Source organism: Heloderma suspectum, chromosome 2 (assembly GCF_057233095.1).
Source record: "Heloderma suspectum isolate Gila_16-S chromosome 2, 16-S_ref, whole genome shotgun sequence".
Lineage (NCBI taxonomy): Eukaryota > Metazoa > Chordata > Lepidosauria > Squamata > Helodermatidae > Heloderma > Heloderma suspectum.
Genome location: NC_139459.1, coordinates 101585769 through 101601593, shown reverse-complemented (window position 1 = coordinate 101601593; position 15825 = coordinate 101585769). Strand labels below are relative to the sequence as shown.

The window sequence follows — 15825 nt, the reverse complement described above, 5'->3', positions numbered from 1 at the left end:
ACCCAAGAACTACCTGTCTCCAAGCTGACTGGAAAGAGGCAAGACTTAGCCCAGTAATCCATACAGTCATGAAGGGCAGTCTTCTCTGTGGGCGGGCACTTGGGGGGGGGGCTTTGCTTTTTATTCCTCATGGGCCAATAGCAGTTCTCTCGCGGCACTTTAGCATGCCCCAACAATACACCATTCAGGATTTTCTGAATGAGACCATAGGCATTTGAAGTAATAAATGCAAAACAACACTGTATGTTGTTTCAACCCAAAAGCTTAGGTGGTTTACACTTAAACTAGAGGAAGAATAATATCAAAAGGAATTTATTAAAAGCCTACTTTCAGTCACAGAACAGAGTGATCAAGAATAGTGAAAAGCTTGGCTACATTCACCCATTCATTCATTCTCTCTCTTTTTTTATGGATTTAAACTTTTGCTTGAAATGATTGCTAGTCAAGGTTTTCTCTAAGCATTCATCTGAATAGATAGCCTCTCACAGGGGATTAAGCAAGGAATTAATTCAGTTTCTTTGATGAATACACTGCATCAGCATGGAAATAATTTCTCAATCCTTCTTTCCAGAACTATTAATAAATGTGCCTTTGGGTTCCGTCCTCTGCCATGTACAGCTTTCAAGAACTAACCTGGTTCTTCTCTCTGTAGCAGGCATTCATTTTGTATTTCAACTTGTGAGGAGCTCCAAAAGGATATCTCCAAACTGGGAGAATGGGCATCTAAATGGCAAATACGTTCAAGGTAAGCAAGTGTAAAGTGATGCATGTTGGGGCCAAAAATCCCAACTTCAGGTATAAGCTGATGGGATCTGAGCTAGCAGTGACTGACAGAGATCTTGGGGTTGTGGTGGGCAGCATTAATTAATTAATTAATTAATTAATTAATTGACTTTATTAATCGCTCATCTGGCTGGTCACCCAGCCACTCTGGGCGATGTACAAGCATATAATAAAACAGTTTAAAACAATAAAATTCTACAATAAAAACATTTTCTAAAATACCCTAACCCACCCCAAATGCGTGCCTGAACAACCACGTTTTTAATGCACGGTGGAAGCTCATTAAGTAGGGGGCATGGTGGAGTTCCCTAGGAAGGGAGTTCCACAGAGTGGGGGCCACCACAGAAAAGGCCCTCTCCCTCATCCCTACCAGTCTAGCTGTCCTGGCTGATGGGACAGAGAGCAGGCCATCCAAGGCTGATCTTGTTAAGCAGCCTGTCTGGTGATGCTGGAGGCACTCCTTAAGATAGGCTGGGCCAGAACCATATAAGGTTTTAAAGGTCAAAACCAACACCTTGAATTTGGCCCGGAAAACAACTGGTAACCAGTGCAACTCCTTCAGCACTGGAGTGATGTGATCTCACTGGCAGCTGCCTTTAATCAGGCGAGCCGCCACGTTCTGTACCAGCTGCAGCTTCCGAACCATCTTCAAGGGTAACCCCATGTAGAGAGCATTACAGTAGTCTAAACGAGAGGAGACCAGGGCATGTACTACCGACGGGAGCAGATGGTCGGGAAGGAAGGGGCGCAGCTGCCGTATCAGATGGAGTTGATACAGTGCTGTCCGTCTCACAGCTGCCACCTGAGCCTCCATGGACAGCTGGGAGTCCAATATGACCCCCAGGCTGTGGACCTGGTCTTTCAAGGGTAGCCGTATCCCATTCAACACCAGGTCAACATCCCCCAGCCTCCTCTTGTCTCCCACCAAAAGTACCTTGGTCTTGTCAGGGTTCAGCTTCAGCTTATTCCTCCCCATCCAGCCACTCACTGTCTCCAGACATTTGGACAGGGATTCTACGGCCAACCTTGGTGAAGATTTGAACGAGAGGTAGAATTGCATGTCATCCACATATTGATGACACCGCACCCCAAACCTCCTGATGATAGCCCCCAGTGGCTTCACATAGATGTTAAATAGCATCGGGGAGAGGATGGAACCCTGTGGCACCCCACAAATGAGTGGCCACAGGTCCGAAACCTCCTCTCCCAGTGCTACCCTCTGGTACCTGCTGGACAGGAAGGACAGGAACCACCGCAATATGGTGTCTCCAATGCCCAACCCCTCCAGGTGGTCCAGGAGGATACCGTGGTCAAAGGTATCAAAAGCCGCTGAGAGGTCGAGGAGAACAAGGAAGGAGCATTCACCCCTATCCAGAGCCCTCCTCATATCATCCACCAAGGCGACCAAGGCTGTTTCTGTCCCATGCCTAAGCCTGAAGCCCGACTGAAATGGGTCTAGATAATTCCAAGTGTGCCTTCAACTGCATTGCCACCACCCGCTCAATCACCTTGCCCAAAAATGACAGATTTGAGACTTGGCGAAAGTTGTTCAGAACTTGGAGATCCAAGGAGGGCTTCTTTAAGAGCTGTCTTATGACTGCCTCCTTGAGGGCTGATGGCATCACTCCCTCCTCAAGGGAGGCGTTCACCACTGCCCTGATCCCCTCACCCAGTCTCTCTCTGCAGCCCATAATGAGCCAAGATGGGCAAGGATCAAGTAAGCAGGTGGTCAGCCTTACAGATGAAAGCACCTTGTCCCCCTCATCAGAAGGAAGAAGCTGGAACCGATCCCACAAAACTGGTTTGCCACAGGCTGCCTCTTGCTCACTAACTGTATCCACAGCGCACAGAGTAACACTCCTAATCCGATCAATTTTATCTGCAAAGTGCCTTGCCAAGGCCTCACAGGAGGCCTTAGAATGCTCCAGTGGTTCAGGAGCCACAGGACCGACCAGGCTCCAGACCACTTGGAACAGCCTCCTGGGACAGCACTCTGCAGACGCGATAGAGGCAGCATAATATTCCTTTTTTGCTGCCTTCACCGCCACGTCATAGGCTGAAGATACAGCTCTAGCCCGTGTCTGATCGTCTTTGGAGTGAGATTTCTGCCACTGGCGCTCTAGCCGTCTCACCTCCTGTTTCAGAGCTCGTAACCGTGGATTGAACCATGGTGCAGTCCGAGCCCTCTTCAGAGGGAGAGGGCGTTTCGGAGCCACCCGATCTAATACCCCAGTGATTGCGGCATTCCAGCCACCCACCAGGGTCTCGACCGAGTGGCCGTTGGCGTCCTCCAGAGAATCCCCACGCACGTTCAGGAATCCATTTGGATCCATAAGACGCCTGGGGCGGACCATTTTAATGGGTCCTCCACCCCTGCGGAGGGGTTGTGGAACCGAGAAGTCTAACATCACCAGATAGTGATCTGACCATGACAAGGGGGTGGTGGATATACCCCTGACTTCCAGATTACTCCCTGCTTCTCCAGAAACAAACACAAAGTCTAGTGCATGACCGGCTACATGGGTGGGCCCAGTTAGAATATGGTGCAGCTCCCAGGAAGCCATGGTCTCCATGAAGTCCCGAAGTACTCCTGTGAGGATGGCCTCTGAATGTACGTTGAAGTCCCCCAACGCCAATAAGTTAGGGGACTGTACACGCACATCAGAGACCACCTCAAGCACCTTGGCCAGAGAGTCAGTCGTGCAGCGGGGTGGACGGTACATGAGCAGACTCCCCAGACTACCCTTTGGGCCCAACCTCCAGTACATGCACTCAGCAACCTTGGTCTCCCGGAGAGGAGGTCTGGTGAAGACCAAGGACTCTCTGTAGATAACAGCCACTCCCCCTCCCTGATCCCCAGCCCTCGGCTGCTGTGCATATGAAAATCCAGCTGGACACATGGGTGTACGTGATGAAAATGTCAACCAAGCGTGCAGCTGCCTTAAAAAAGGCAAACTCCATGTGAGGCATAATTAGGAAAGGAACTGAGAATAAAACTGCCAATATACTGCCCCTATACAAATCTATGGTGCGGCCACACTTGGAATACTGTGCACAGTTCTGGTCACAGCACCTAAAAAAAGATACTGTAGAGCTGGAAAAAGTGCAGAAAAGGGCAACTAAAATGATCAAGGGGCTGGAGCAACTCCCCTATGAGGGAAGGTTAAAACAGCTGGGATTGTTTAGCTTGGAAAAAGGGTGAGTAAGGGGAGACATGATAGAGCATACAGAATTATGCATGGTGTGGAGAATGTGGATAGGGAGACATTTTTCTCCCTCTCTCATAATACTAGAACCTGGGGTCAACCCATGAAGCTGATTGGTGGAAGATTCAGGACAGATAAAAGGAAGTCCTTCACACAGGGCATAGTTAAACTATGGAATTCACTACCACAAGATGTGGTTATGGCCACCAATTTAGATGGCTTCAAAAAGGGGGTTAGACAAATTCCTGGAGAAGAAGGCTGTCAATGGCTACTAGTCCTGATGGCTATATGCTACATCCAGTATCACAGGCAGTATGCCTATGTGCACCAGTTGGTGGGGAACATGGGCAGGAGGGTGCTGTTGCACTCATGTCCTGCTTATGGGTTTCCCATGGGCAGCTGGTTGACCACTGAGTAAACAGTATGCTGGACTAGATAGACTCTTGGTCTGATCCAGCATGGCTTTTCTCTTGTTCTTAACTGATGATACACACACTTTATGTCAAATATTAGATTATATTATATTCAAAATTTGTGACATATGAAAGGTATAGGAATCTGGTGTTTTGGTAGAAATTACAGCTAGGGATGTCCGACACTGGGAATTCTGTTCCGTTTGAGCAGTTCTGGTAAGTGGTAGCAGACTGTAGCAGAAGTTTTTCCTGATTCTAGAAATGTTTTACACATTGGGGGGTGGGGGAGTCCTGCCATTTGGGGGGGGGACAAGATCTCCCACTTGTAATCCTCTCGATATTAAGTGTTGAACAGATGCTGGTCAGTGTCGTCCTCCCTTTCAATGCTTACCCAAGTTTCCAGCAAGTCCAGAAAGGGAAGTTAGCTTATATGCACTAGTCCCACCTTGACAGTTTCTTGTATGTTACATATTCCACTTTGGTGCTCCTGTTGACCGCTAAAACATACAGGGAATTTGCCAAGGCAAGACTACACATATCTGGCACCTGAATCTGCACTCTTGCGCACTTGTGAAAGGCTTGGGGGGGTTTGTGTTTTTTTTAAAAACACATTTGTGCAAATTTCAAGATTCCCCCAAAAATCCAATTTGTGCAAATTGCCACCATTTTATAAAAAAGAATGGAATCCACGTATTGGATCAACTCAAATGAAATCTGCCAGGGATGAACCAGGAAAATCCATTGAGTTTTCAACCCCTAAATGAAATTCTCATGCATCCCTAATTACAGCAACGTTCAAAATCTTCATCTTTTTTAAATCCTGGAATGCATTGTTAAAGATTCTTTTCATCAGCTAATTTTAAAAAATCACATGGATTTCCAAGCTGCATTAGTTACAGTATTATCCAGTGTACTGATTGATCAGCCTCTTAAAATTTGGAATCAAGGGAATACCGATCTGGTTCAGACAACATTCTTGGTCCAATAAACCATGGTTTCTCAGGCTGAGAAGAAGCATTGTGCCCATGTGCTCTCTCTTCCCCATACTCTCACATCTTAATGCAAAATGTCTGGGATTTGCTTAACTGCAGTTTCCTGTAACAGAACAAGGAAACCATGATTCAGTCTTTAACTACAAACCAGGATATCAAACTGTGGTTTGTAGTCAGAGATTAAACCACAGTTCCATGGTTTGGATAAAATGGGAAATTGCAATGTAATAAAACTTAGAAGTGTTGTATTATGAAGTATAAAACAAGGAAGTAAGGAAGAGTGGGTAGGAGAGGAGAGACAGTGTGGCCACATGGCTTATCAGACCAGGATTTTTACATCTGAACCAGGACATAATTTGCAGTCAATGGACAGAATCTAAAGAACTAATTAGGACCATGCCAGGGGCTTGTGTTAGTCCAGTGGAATTACTAGATTTTGAACCGCATGGCAAAAACCTTCATGGCAGATCACAAACTGCTTTTGCATTAACTCCCTCACTTTCTGAAGCATTTTGCCATGAGACATGAGGGGAAAATATTTTAAAAAAACAAGTCTAAAGTCCCCTTGACCTCACGGAACTGGTTTTGGTTCCTGTTTGCAAGTAAGACCAACAAAATGTGTGGAAAAAGATGCTTGAATTCCATTTTTGTGTCTAGATGTGGAACAAAGTATTATTCTATTATCTGTAATAATCTATTAGATTAGGGATAAGTAAAAGCATACATCTAGCTGGCCAAGCTCTTGCAAGATCTGTGTCAAGATTCCCTTAGCCTCCACTTCACTTCAATGCCCAAACATACACAGATGAGAGGCTTCGGTCTTTTTAATCCTTTACTTTACAGGGTCATACAGATGCAAATTCTCAGAGAAACTCTCCATATACATAGGAATGCCTTCAGGGGATCCAAATGGAATTTATGAGAGTTGCCTGCCATTTGAAGAGGGAGGTGGTCTCGCTAGCCTAACTTAAGGGGGGGAGGTCCCTCTTTTCTCATGAGGCCTCTAAGTGCAGCTTCTCATACAAGGCCAATCGGACAGACCGCCTAAGTTCCGCCCTGCCTTCTCTCACTTTGCTCTGTGCCTGCGCCTGGCATCTATTAGGTCAAACTCCTGTTCGCTGCCTCTCACAGGGGGGATTGAGGAGGGACCCTCAAGCTCAGCCATCTGGACGTTTGTAACCTGAGAAGCAGGCCTACTCATATCTGGACTAGCCTGGGAAAACACCTCCCCCATGTCTGATGGTTCTCCTTCAGAATCTGAACTGCTATCCCACTCCTAGGGATGTATGAAACACCTACCTGGCTCTGCGCTGGGCAATCCGCAGTGGGGGGGAGGCTTTCCGTCCCTCCCCCCGGAATCCTCGACAGGGGGCGATCTGGTCCTCTCCCCCGGAATCCTGCCTGGCCGGCTCTGCTCCGTGGCTAAGCCACGGAGCCGCCGGCTGGCCAGCTCCGGCCACCCGCAGCCAGACATCCGGCCACTGGGCAGCCCTGCAGGGACGCAAATGGCAGCTGTCGTAGCCGCCGCCATTTGTGTCCCTGTATTGAGCCATGATAGGCTACGTAAATATTTACGTAGCCTATCACGGCAGAGGGAAAAACCCCAGCGTACGCAAATGGTGGTAGCAGCCACCATTTGTGTACTCTGGGTTTTTTTCTTCCTGCCGTGATAGGCTACGTAAATACTTACGTAGCCTATCACAGCAGGGGGAAAAAACCCCAGCATACGCAAATGGCGGTAGCCGCCGCCATTTGCGTACGCTCGGTTTTTTCCCCCCCTGCCATGATAGGCTACGTAAATACTTACGTAGTCTATCACGGCCTCCGCAGGGACGCAAATGGTGTCCCTGCGTTACCCGTGATAGGCTACGTATTTACATAGCCTATCATGGCTATGAAGAGGAAACGAATGGCGGCCGCAGGACGGCCGCCATTCGCAAAGCAGCGCAGACGGAAGCAGGTAAGTGCTCCATTTCGTGAGCCTTTTGTGGGTTGGGGGCAGCGGGGACTTTGTCCCGCGTGCCTTTCGTGGGCTGGGGGGGCAGGGGCTTTGTTCCGCGATGGATTTTGGGGGGCCGAATGCACTGGCATTTGGCCTCACCGAGATCCGTCGCAGAATTCTCTGACATCCCTACCCACTTCCCGCGCTCAGAAACACCCCTGACAATGTGGCTGAGCTCTTGCAAGATCTGGCTGAGCTCTTGCGAGAGCCCCATACCTGGAGGACCCAACGCAACAGTGGCAAAGGTCCCGCTGCTCACCTCCTTTGGCCTGAGTGTGAGTGAATGGCTGTAACTCCAGTTTGGGCTTTCTCTCCACCCCGACCACTGCTGACCCATGATGCCCAACAGGTTTCTATGGAGCCAATATGCTCCATGGGCCAAAAAGGGTTGCCCACTCTGTGCTACATCATGGACCAAATAAAGAGAAAGGCTTTACAGCAAACACCAACATAAGTGCAACCAACTAGGGCTAACAGAGCTGCCAAGAAAGGGAAGAAACACCAGGCAGCTCCTAGGAAGTACCGTAGTGCTAAAGTACATGTAATAGAGACCTATTTTCGTTATGGTTGGGTGCTGAAATGTAGTAGAGCAGATGTGAAGTGTAACTGAGTTGATTTTGGTTTATCTCCCTATTGACTCCACAGTAGGAACTGTGGACAGGATAGGAAAGGTAGCTCATCATGAGTTGACATATTTTCCTTATCCTATGCATCCATGAAAGATGCTCGGGCAAGATGATGGGAGGAACATATTGTCTATTCTGAGTGGCAGCAGCTCCTCACAGTATCGTCCAGAGGTCTTTCCCAGGTTAGCTTTCCTACCTGAGATAGTTTTGACTATATATGCCAGGAATTGAGCCTGGAACCTTTTGTATGTAAAGCAGGTGATCTGCCACTGAACTATAGTTTCTTTGAGAGGCAGGGCCAGAGGCCTAGCAGGATGGCCAGAGAGACCTCAAATAATAAAACGCGTCATCACATAATCATGAAAGCACCCTTTCTATAAGTCAATTTCATTCCCAAACCCAACTATACAGTCTAGAATATCCATGAAGATTCAGTTTTTCCCCATTCAAAAAAGAATTCAAACATTTATTTATTGACACCTCATCACCACCAAAATTACAGAGAACGTGCATTAGCTTGGAAATCACTCTATGCATTGTTTCAAAAAGGTTAAGACAAACATGGAAACACATCCATTGAATGGAGAAGCTACCAGTCAATGAGAGAGGTGGACTGTTAACTTGGTCAGCCTGCTGTCATGCTTCACATATCAATGCAAGGTGATAAAACAAAAACACCAAAGCTATTTTAGAGTTACAGATAGTATTTGTATGTTTCTCAAATTCACATTTTATCAGACTCGGATCTGATACATACTGAGAGACATGAAGGTTTCTAAAAGGACTCAAAATTTACAGCCTGCAAGAAATGGTACAAATGCATGTAAGAAAAGGAAAACCTCAAAACAAAAAACAAAACTATTAAGGTTGAATTGCTTTGAATAAGTAACATAGAGCTCTGACTTGACATTTGAGAAAGTACAAACACTCCAGAATACTCTAAATAGTAAGCTGGGGCTGATTTAGCTTAGGCCAATGTGGAGAGATATGGTCATTCGTTTTTAAATATTAAAAAAGCACCAAAAATTAAAAAGAATGTGTGGTTTAACCAGCCTATGGTGGGGTTTTTTTTTGCCTATCTACAGGTTAACACTTTTGAGAAAATGTATTATGACTTCACATATGAGAAACTGTATGTACTTTGATAATGTAATATTCTGCAACAGAATGCTAGACTTTAAGTACTACCATAACAACATTATGGGGGGATTTTCTTATAAGACACCAATTACTCAAGCCCAGACTTCTTTTTCGGAGCAATTTCAGACTTTTACCTTCTATTGGCGATACAAAATTACCCTTTAAATGTGATCAGACAACATTTGGTCTTTGCACTGGATTTCTGTTCTATCTAGAAATCTATCTCAGCAACAGAAACATTACACTTTGGCTGCTTTGCCAAGCAACAAGCCAAAAATCATGGTGATTTCATAGGTCTTTCCAAGTATTTGCGCATAACACAAGAGCAGGCAAGCTCTGCTTGCTCTGTCTGAATGCTGAAACTTAGGACAGTAATCCCAGATAAATTATTATGAAGTCCTCCAAGGAAGGGATGGTGCAAATTCTTTCACTACCTAGCTAGTGATAATATGATGCATCTGATGTTGTGGTAATCTCCTTTGCAGCTTCATGCAAAGTTCAATGATCAGTAATAACAATTACTTAAAATAAATTTATCTGAATCTCTATGGAAGGCCTTAGCCACCGCCATTTTGTTAAAAGGTGGCCAAGAAATATTTTAAATAAATAAGTAAATAAATAAAACACAGCTAGAGCCACACTCCACTTTTGTCCTTTCCCTTCTCCATTTGCATGGTTCTAAACTAGAATCAGCACACCAGTTAAAAAAAGCACTCCCCCCCACAGCCAATTTGCTATGGAATATGTTGCACTATGCCAGATTCTTAGTACAACATCAATAAATGGCCACTTGTAGAGGAACAGACATTTATAAAAGGAAACCCCACAGTAAATGACTCTCCCCCATCTGCACTCTTCTTCCCACTGTTATGGCTATGGTCTTCCTATACCCCAGGAAGGAAACCTTCTGAATTATAGGGAAACAGAAAGATGGAACAAAGCAGAAAGCTAAGGTCAGGAAGAAAACTCCATGGATGCCAGTTTTTTGTTCACTTGCATGCCATGCTATCATTGAGAACAAAAAGAAAAGATAATTTGCAATTGGAAATCTCTTTTCTGAGGACAGTATATATTTTTTATAACCTTTAGGAAGAACAGAGCATTCATAAAGGTGTTTCTAGCAAAAATTTTCCTTTATGTGGGAATATTGTGAAGGAGAAGGTTAAGCGGAATGCTAGTGTAGATGAATCCATTTTATCCAGATCAGAACAATTGGGAGAACCAAACTGCCTCTTATTATATTCTACATTCTTGAATTCTGCATGAGCACACTGTACCATAGAAGCACATTCCTTAAGGATGCACCTGGTGTCACAATGGATCTACTAGCACAGATGGAATAGTTTCTAACTCCTACTGGAGCAAGCTCTCAATTTTAAATGCCACCCAGGTACATTCAAGCAGAAAAGGTGAGCTAAGTAAAATCCTCCTGTGTTAAGGATGGCGTCCCGGCTCTCATTGTTGCATTCCAATGGCTGCATAATTTCACGGTAGCATTGATCTGCTCTGGCATGTTACTCTGGGTGGCGCCAGGAGGACTCATTAAAATAGAACACTGATACCTGCAGATGTCCAGACAAAGGACAACATATATGGAAACAGGTGTTAGATTTGAAAGACAATAATAATACTTAACATTTGTATAGTGCTTTCAAGTGTTCAAAGCACTTCACATGCATTATCTAGTTGCAACCCTGTAATGTAAATCAGGATTATTATCCCCTATATTGCCAGTGGGGGAACTGAGGCTGAGAGAGAGTCACCTGCCTATGGCCACCTAGCGAATTCATGGCAGAGGTAAGTTTCAAACCAGGGACTTGTTCAGTCTCTTAGCCAGTATACTACTCCAGCTCTGATAATGTACGATGTGATCTGCTTTTCTTAGTTAATAGTTGGACAAAACCTATCATAATCTTTTAATAAATATTAATTTGCCAATTTCCCAAAGTGTATTAGTGGCATCAAAAGAATATGGCAAAAACCAGTGTAATGTTACTGACTTCACTACAACTATGGCAACAGCCAACAACTAGTCCAATAACTTTCAGAACTGAATACTTTGTAGCAAGCTGGGTTTGATGTGTATGTTTCAAAACCAAACTAATGGATGGGGAAAAAATGAAACACTGGTATAATCTATAGAACAGACTCACACTGGCTTAGCAGTCACGTCCTCTTCCCAGAAGCTGCAGTTCTGTGAGGAGGGCTTGGGATCTCCAACGGAATTCTCAGCTCCCTCACAAAAACTATTACTCCCAGGATTCTTTGGGGAATGCCATGAGAGCTAAACTGGTAAAAAAACCAACGCAAATTATTGTGTAGATATACCTTATGTCTTAGATATACCACTGAACACATCATGGATATCTAAGACTTTCTCCCATAATCTGGATAATTAAAATAAGAAGAAATTTGACCGTTTTAATGCAATTTATATGTGTTAAAAAGGAAAAAATAGTTCGGCAGGGTTATGATTATGTTTATTCTGAAATGTTCTTGATATTACCTTCTGAAATTAATAATTTAAGTGACAGGCATGAACAGATTTTTTTTCCATTATACTTTCCTGTGATGTTTGAGTCCTCTATCCTGAGCCATTTATTGAGAGTGTAAAAAAATGATCTTGTAAGACATCACCTGATCAAAGTTTGATACCTGACTTTGGAGTATGAGAATCATAAACGTGCTTACGGTCTATCTGGTCTGCAAACACTTCTCCATAGATCATCCAATATGGCATGTAAAAAATATTTTTGGCCAGCTTCCATGAAGGCTCTTCATTGGGGAAGAGTATTGCCTGCCTTGCAACACCAAAGCTCATCAGAACCACCAACATAATAATGACAAAATACATCATGTCTATCATCTGAAAGAAAAGAAAAAAAGAGAGACAGAGAGAGAAATATATCTATTTTTCCTGTGAGAACAAATGTTTGTAAAGCATATGGATCAAATTATTCAAACCTCCCCATCCTAACAAGCTGTATTTGCTGCAGTGGCTTGACCTGCCGTAGCAACCTCTTTCCAAAATCCCTTTTGAGTGCTTGTGCTGGCTGTTCCCTTGATCCTAGTGGCCGTTGGCGGTTAGGATACCATGCTATGTGGCTGTTGGAGGTCTTTTACTCTTGCAATCCCTAATATGTCATGGGGTTTTTCATGTACGAATGATTATTTTATAGGTTTCTACAGAAGTTGTAGTGTTTCCACATATAGCCTAAAGGCAGTGATAAAAGTTATAAACTGCATAAAACACAGACATTTGATGTGAGTCATCTGTGCTTGCCTCCCTTTGCTAATGTCTTTCTCCTTGGAATGTGCGTGTGCATACATATCACATACACATACATCATACATACATACAAATACAAACACTGAAATGTTACTTGACTTATTTAGACCTATTTTAGGTCAAGAGAAATCTACCCAAAAGACTAAGCTGCTTTTGATTTCTGTTCTTCTACTGAGATTAGGGTCATGTACAGTGTTAAATGTAATTATTTATTAAAAGCATTAATTGCTTTTAACGACAACAGAATAAAAGCAGAAACCAAACATTTTTTAAAACAAGCCAAAACTATATTAAAGGTCATCAAAGACCTGGCAAAACAGTACAGTTTTTAATGCTCTTCTAAAACCCAGTAGGGATAGAACCAGCCTGACCAACCTTGGGAGGGAGTTCCATAGTTGGGATGCTGCTGTAGAAAACATCCTGTCTCATATACCCACCAACCTAACCTCTCTTGATGGTGGAACATTCTTTAGTCCTAAACAGAAGAAAGTATTGGGGTGGCCCTTTCTCTCAAAATTTTACCAAAGTCCAGTTCACAAGTGCAATATAAAGAAATGTATTGCACTTGTGAATAGGCCATCAGAGACAGAGCTTTCATACTATAATGCCTCGCCCACAATGCTTTTCAATGGCATCTGTTCACACCTTCAGCTGTGAGTCATCACCTATTGGGTAATCAAGGGATGGGAAACTACATGATATCGATACATGTCTGAACTAGCCCTAAGTCTGACTTTAAAGTGTTAACCACTGGAAAAGTTCCATTCCATTATACTTCAGGCTTCAATTATTTTCCCTCTGAAGTAGCTCTGGAGATGTCCCACTGATTTCAGTGAAAATTCAGTGATGTTTCTCTGAACTGCATGGAGTTCAGCCTCTCTGCCATTTTAAGTATACTCTTAATGCCTTGACTCTGGAAACATCTACATTTATCTTGCAAAGTGTGTCAAGTAAAGCTTGGACATGCAGGGCAACAAAGTAGATGCACATGGGCTATCGTCTTTTGGTATACACTACAGGTGGGGTTTTCACTCTTATGCAACGGGCATTGCACCTCCAGTATATGCAGAGGTCTTCCTCCTGCCCAGTCTCTAACTCAGTCAAGCCATCCAAGGCACACTCCTGATTGGCCACCCAGAGCCATAAAGAGGGAAAGCACCATGCCAAAGCTTTGCCACCACTGATAAAACACATGAACACTCAGTAGCACCTGTTAAAGTTAGGGCCTTACCCAGAATTTGTGCATGGATTTCCTCCTTTGCACTCTGTACTTTTGTGCCCATCACCCATGGAAAGCTCACTAGTGCTCCAGATACCCCCTCACCCTTCTTTTGTTCTTAGGGGGAAAACCCTCCCCTAAAACAAGGTCTTAAAAAGAATTCCTTCCAGTAAATTCTTTTGTGTTACCCTGGCAGTTCATGCTACTCCCTCAAGAGAGTTCAATGGAATGGATGAGGGCGAACAAATCCAGACAAGTCAGAGGTGCTTCTGGTTGGGTGAAAGGCAGATCAGGGAATAGGGATTCGACATGCACTGCATGCGGTTACACTCTCCATAAAGACTCAGGCTCACAGTTTGCATGTACTCCTGGAGTCAGCCCTGAACCTGGATGCTCAGATTTTGGAGGTGGCCAGAAGTGCATTTGCACAATTGAGGCTAGTAAGCCAACTGCACCCGTTCCTAGAGATGTCTGATCTGGCCAAGGTCACTCATGCCTTAGCTACATCCCATTTGGACTACTAGTAATGCACTCTGAGTGGGGCTTTCTTTGAAAGCTGTTTAGAAACTTCCACTGGTTCCCAATGCTGTGGCCAGACGGTTGCCTGGGGCCAGTTACAGGGAGTACGTGACTCTGTTGTTACAACAGCTTCAGTGGCTATCTGTCTGTTTCTGGGCACAGTTCAAGTGCTGGTTATGGCCTATATGGCTTGGGACCAGGCTACCCGAAAGACCGCCTTCTCCCATATGAGCCTGCCTGGGTTTTTAGATCTTTGGGGGAGATCCCTTCTCTGCCCAGCTGGCATGAGAGGCATGTTTGATGGGGATGTGAGAGAGGGCCTTCTCTGTGGCTGCTCCCAGGTTCTGGAATTCCCTGCCAAGGGAGGCTACATCTCTGTTGCACTTCCACCAGCAGGCAACAACATTTGTATTTAAGCAGGCTTTTGGCATTTAGGTTGTTTTCTGGCTGAAGGTTTGTAAATTGGTTGGATGCTGCTTATTTGTGTTTATAATTATGTTTTTAACCTATTTGTTTTGTGTTATGTTTTAATTAAGATTCTGCTTTTAATCTGCTTAGAATTAAACCCAAAGGTTGCATGAAGCTGGTATCACCTTCTATTGTTTCAGTTATAACATGCCATACAAAAAGGAAAGATGGGAAACTTTTTCTTACCATTTTCCCAATCATCATTACATATGGCCCCAAATACTTGTTCACCCCGAAGATGTCTAGCAATCGGATGTACCAGTAAATGATGTTTACACAGTATATGACACGACCGTCGCTCCTGAAAGGTTGATCCTGGAGGCGAAGTACCATACCCACAGAGAACAGGAGAATAGCAATGAGATCGGTAACGTTCCAATACTCCTGAAGCCACACTTTTACCTTCTGCAGAAGCTTCCCAGGTTCTGACATTAAGATCTAGAGGACATGAAACAGGGATGCAGGGATAAAACTTGCTGCTTCACCATAAGCCCCATAAGTGGAGAAAGCATAGGAAGTATTCATATATCAAACCATTTCATAAAATTCTCTCATGTTAAGCATGATCCAGGAATTATGCTTAGGGGCTAGGAAGCAGAGGCATGCAGCTGTGCCCTAGCTTCTGTGATATACACTTCAAGGTGGGAGGTGTAAGTCTGAGCCCATGCTGGGGTCACTGACTTACCAGGTGATGTCCTGGGGAGTGGGACAGAACAGGAAGGGCCAATCAAAGCAGTGCACAGTGGCCTCCTGGATTCTATACCCAGCAGGATGCAGGGAGCCACATGACAGACGATCCACCAGGTCCCTTGCAGCTCCCCCACCCCTACCCCTCAGCCCATGGGATTTGTCCTTGTAAGCCTACAGTGGCTACTAGGGCTGGCTGAGACATTATCTGTCTTGGGAGGTCTCCCTCAGAAACAAAATCTCCAGGGCCTTTCTTTGCAAACTTGCTCTGACCAGACCCACCCAGCAGTCTGATTGTGGGAACTTTCACTGAGTGAACTGGATGACTGGGGGAACTAGATGCCTGCACAGGGTGGATAGACTGAAGGGACCCTGGCTTTACCAGGGCAACCACTGTGTGGCTTGGCCATCGCATGGTGGCAGAGATGCTCTGTGTATTTACTGTGCCTGTGAGCTAGATCTGGCAGACAGCGTGCTTGGT

At 44.7% G+C, this 15825-nt stretch overlaps 1 protein-coding gene across 2 annotated transcripts in view; it reads right to left on the bottom strand.

Annotated features, from left to right (window-relative positions):
* Positions 1-15825, bottom strand: part of TRPM3 (transient receptor potential cation channel subfamily M member 3) — a 502221-nt gene that overhangs the window by 20567 nt on the left and 465829 nt on the right. For both annotated transcript variants that reach the window (XM_084832121.1, XM_084832122.1), the window contains 2 exons: positions 14844-15095; positions 11854-12028 (listed from right to left, as the gene is read on the bottom strand). In XM_084832121.1, the coding sequence (XP_084688247.1) occupies positions 11854-12028; positions 14844-15095 (427 nt within the window). The remainder of the gene's footprint in view (positions 1-11853; positions 12029-14843; positions 15096-15825) is intronic.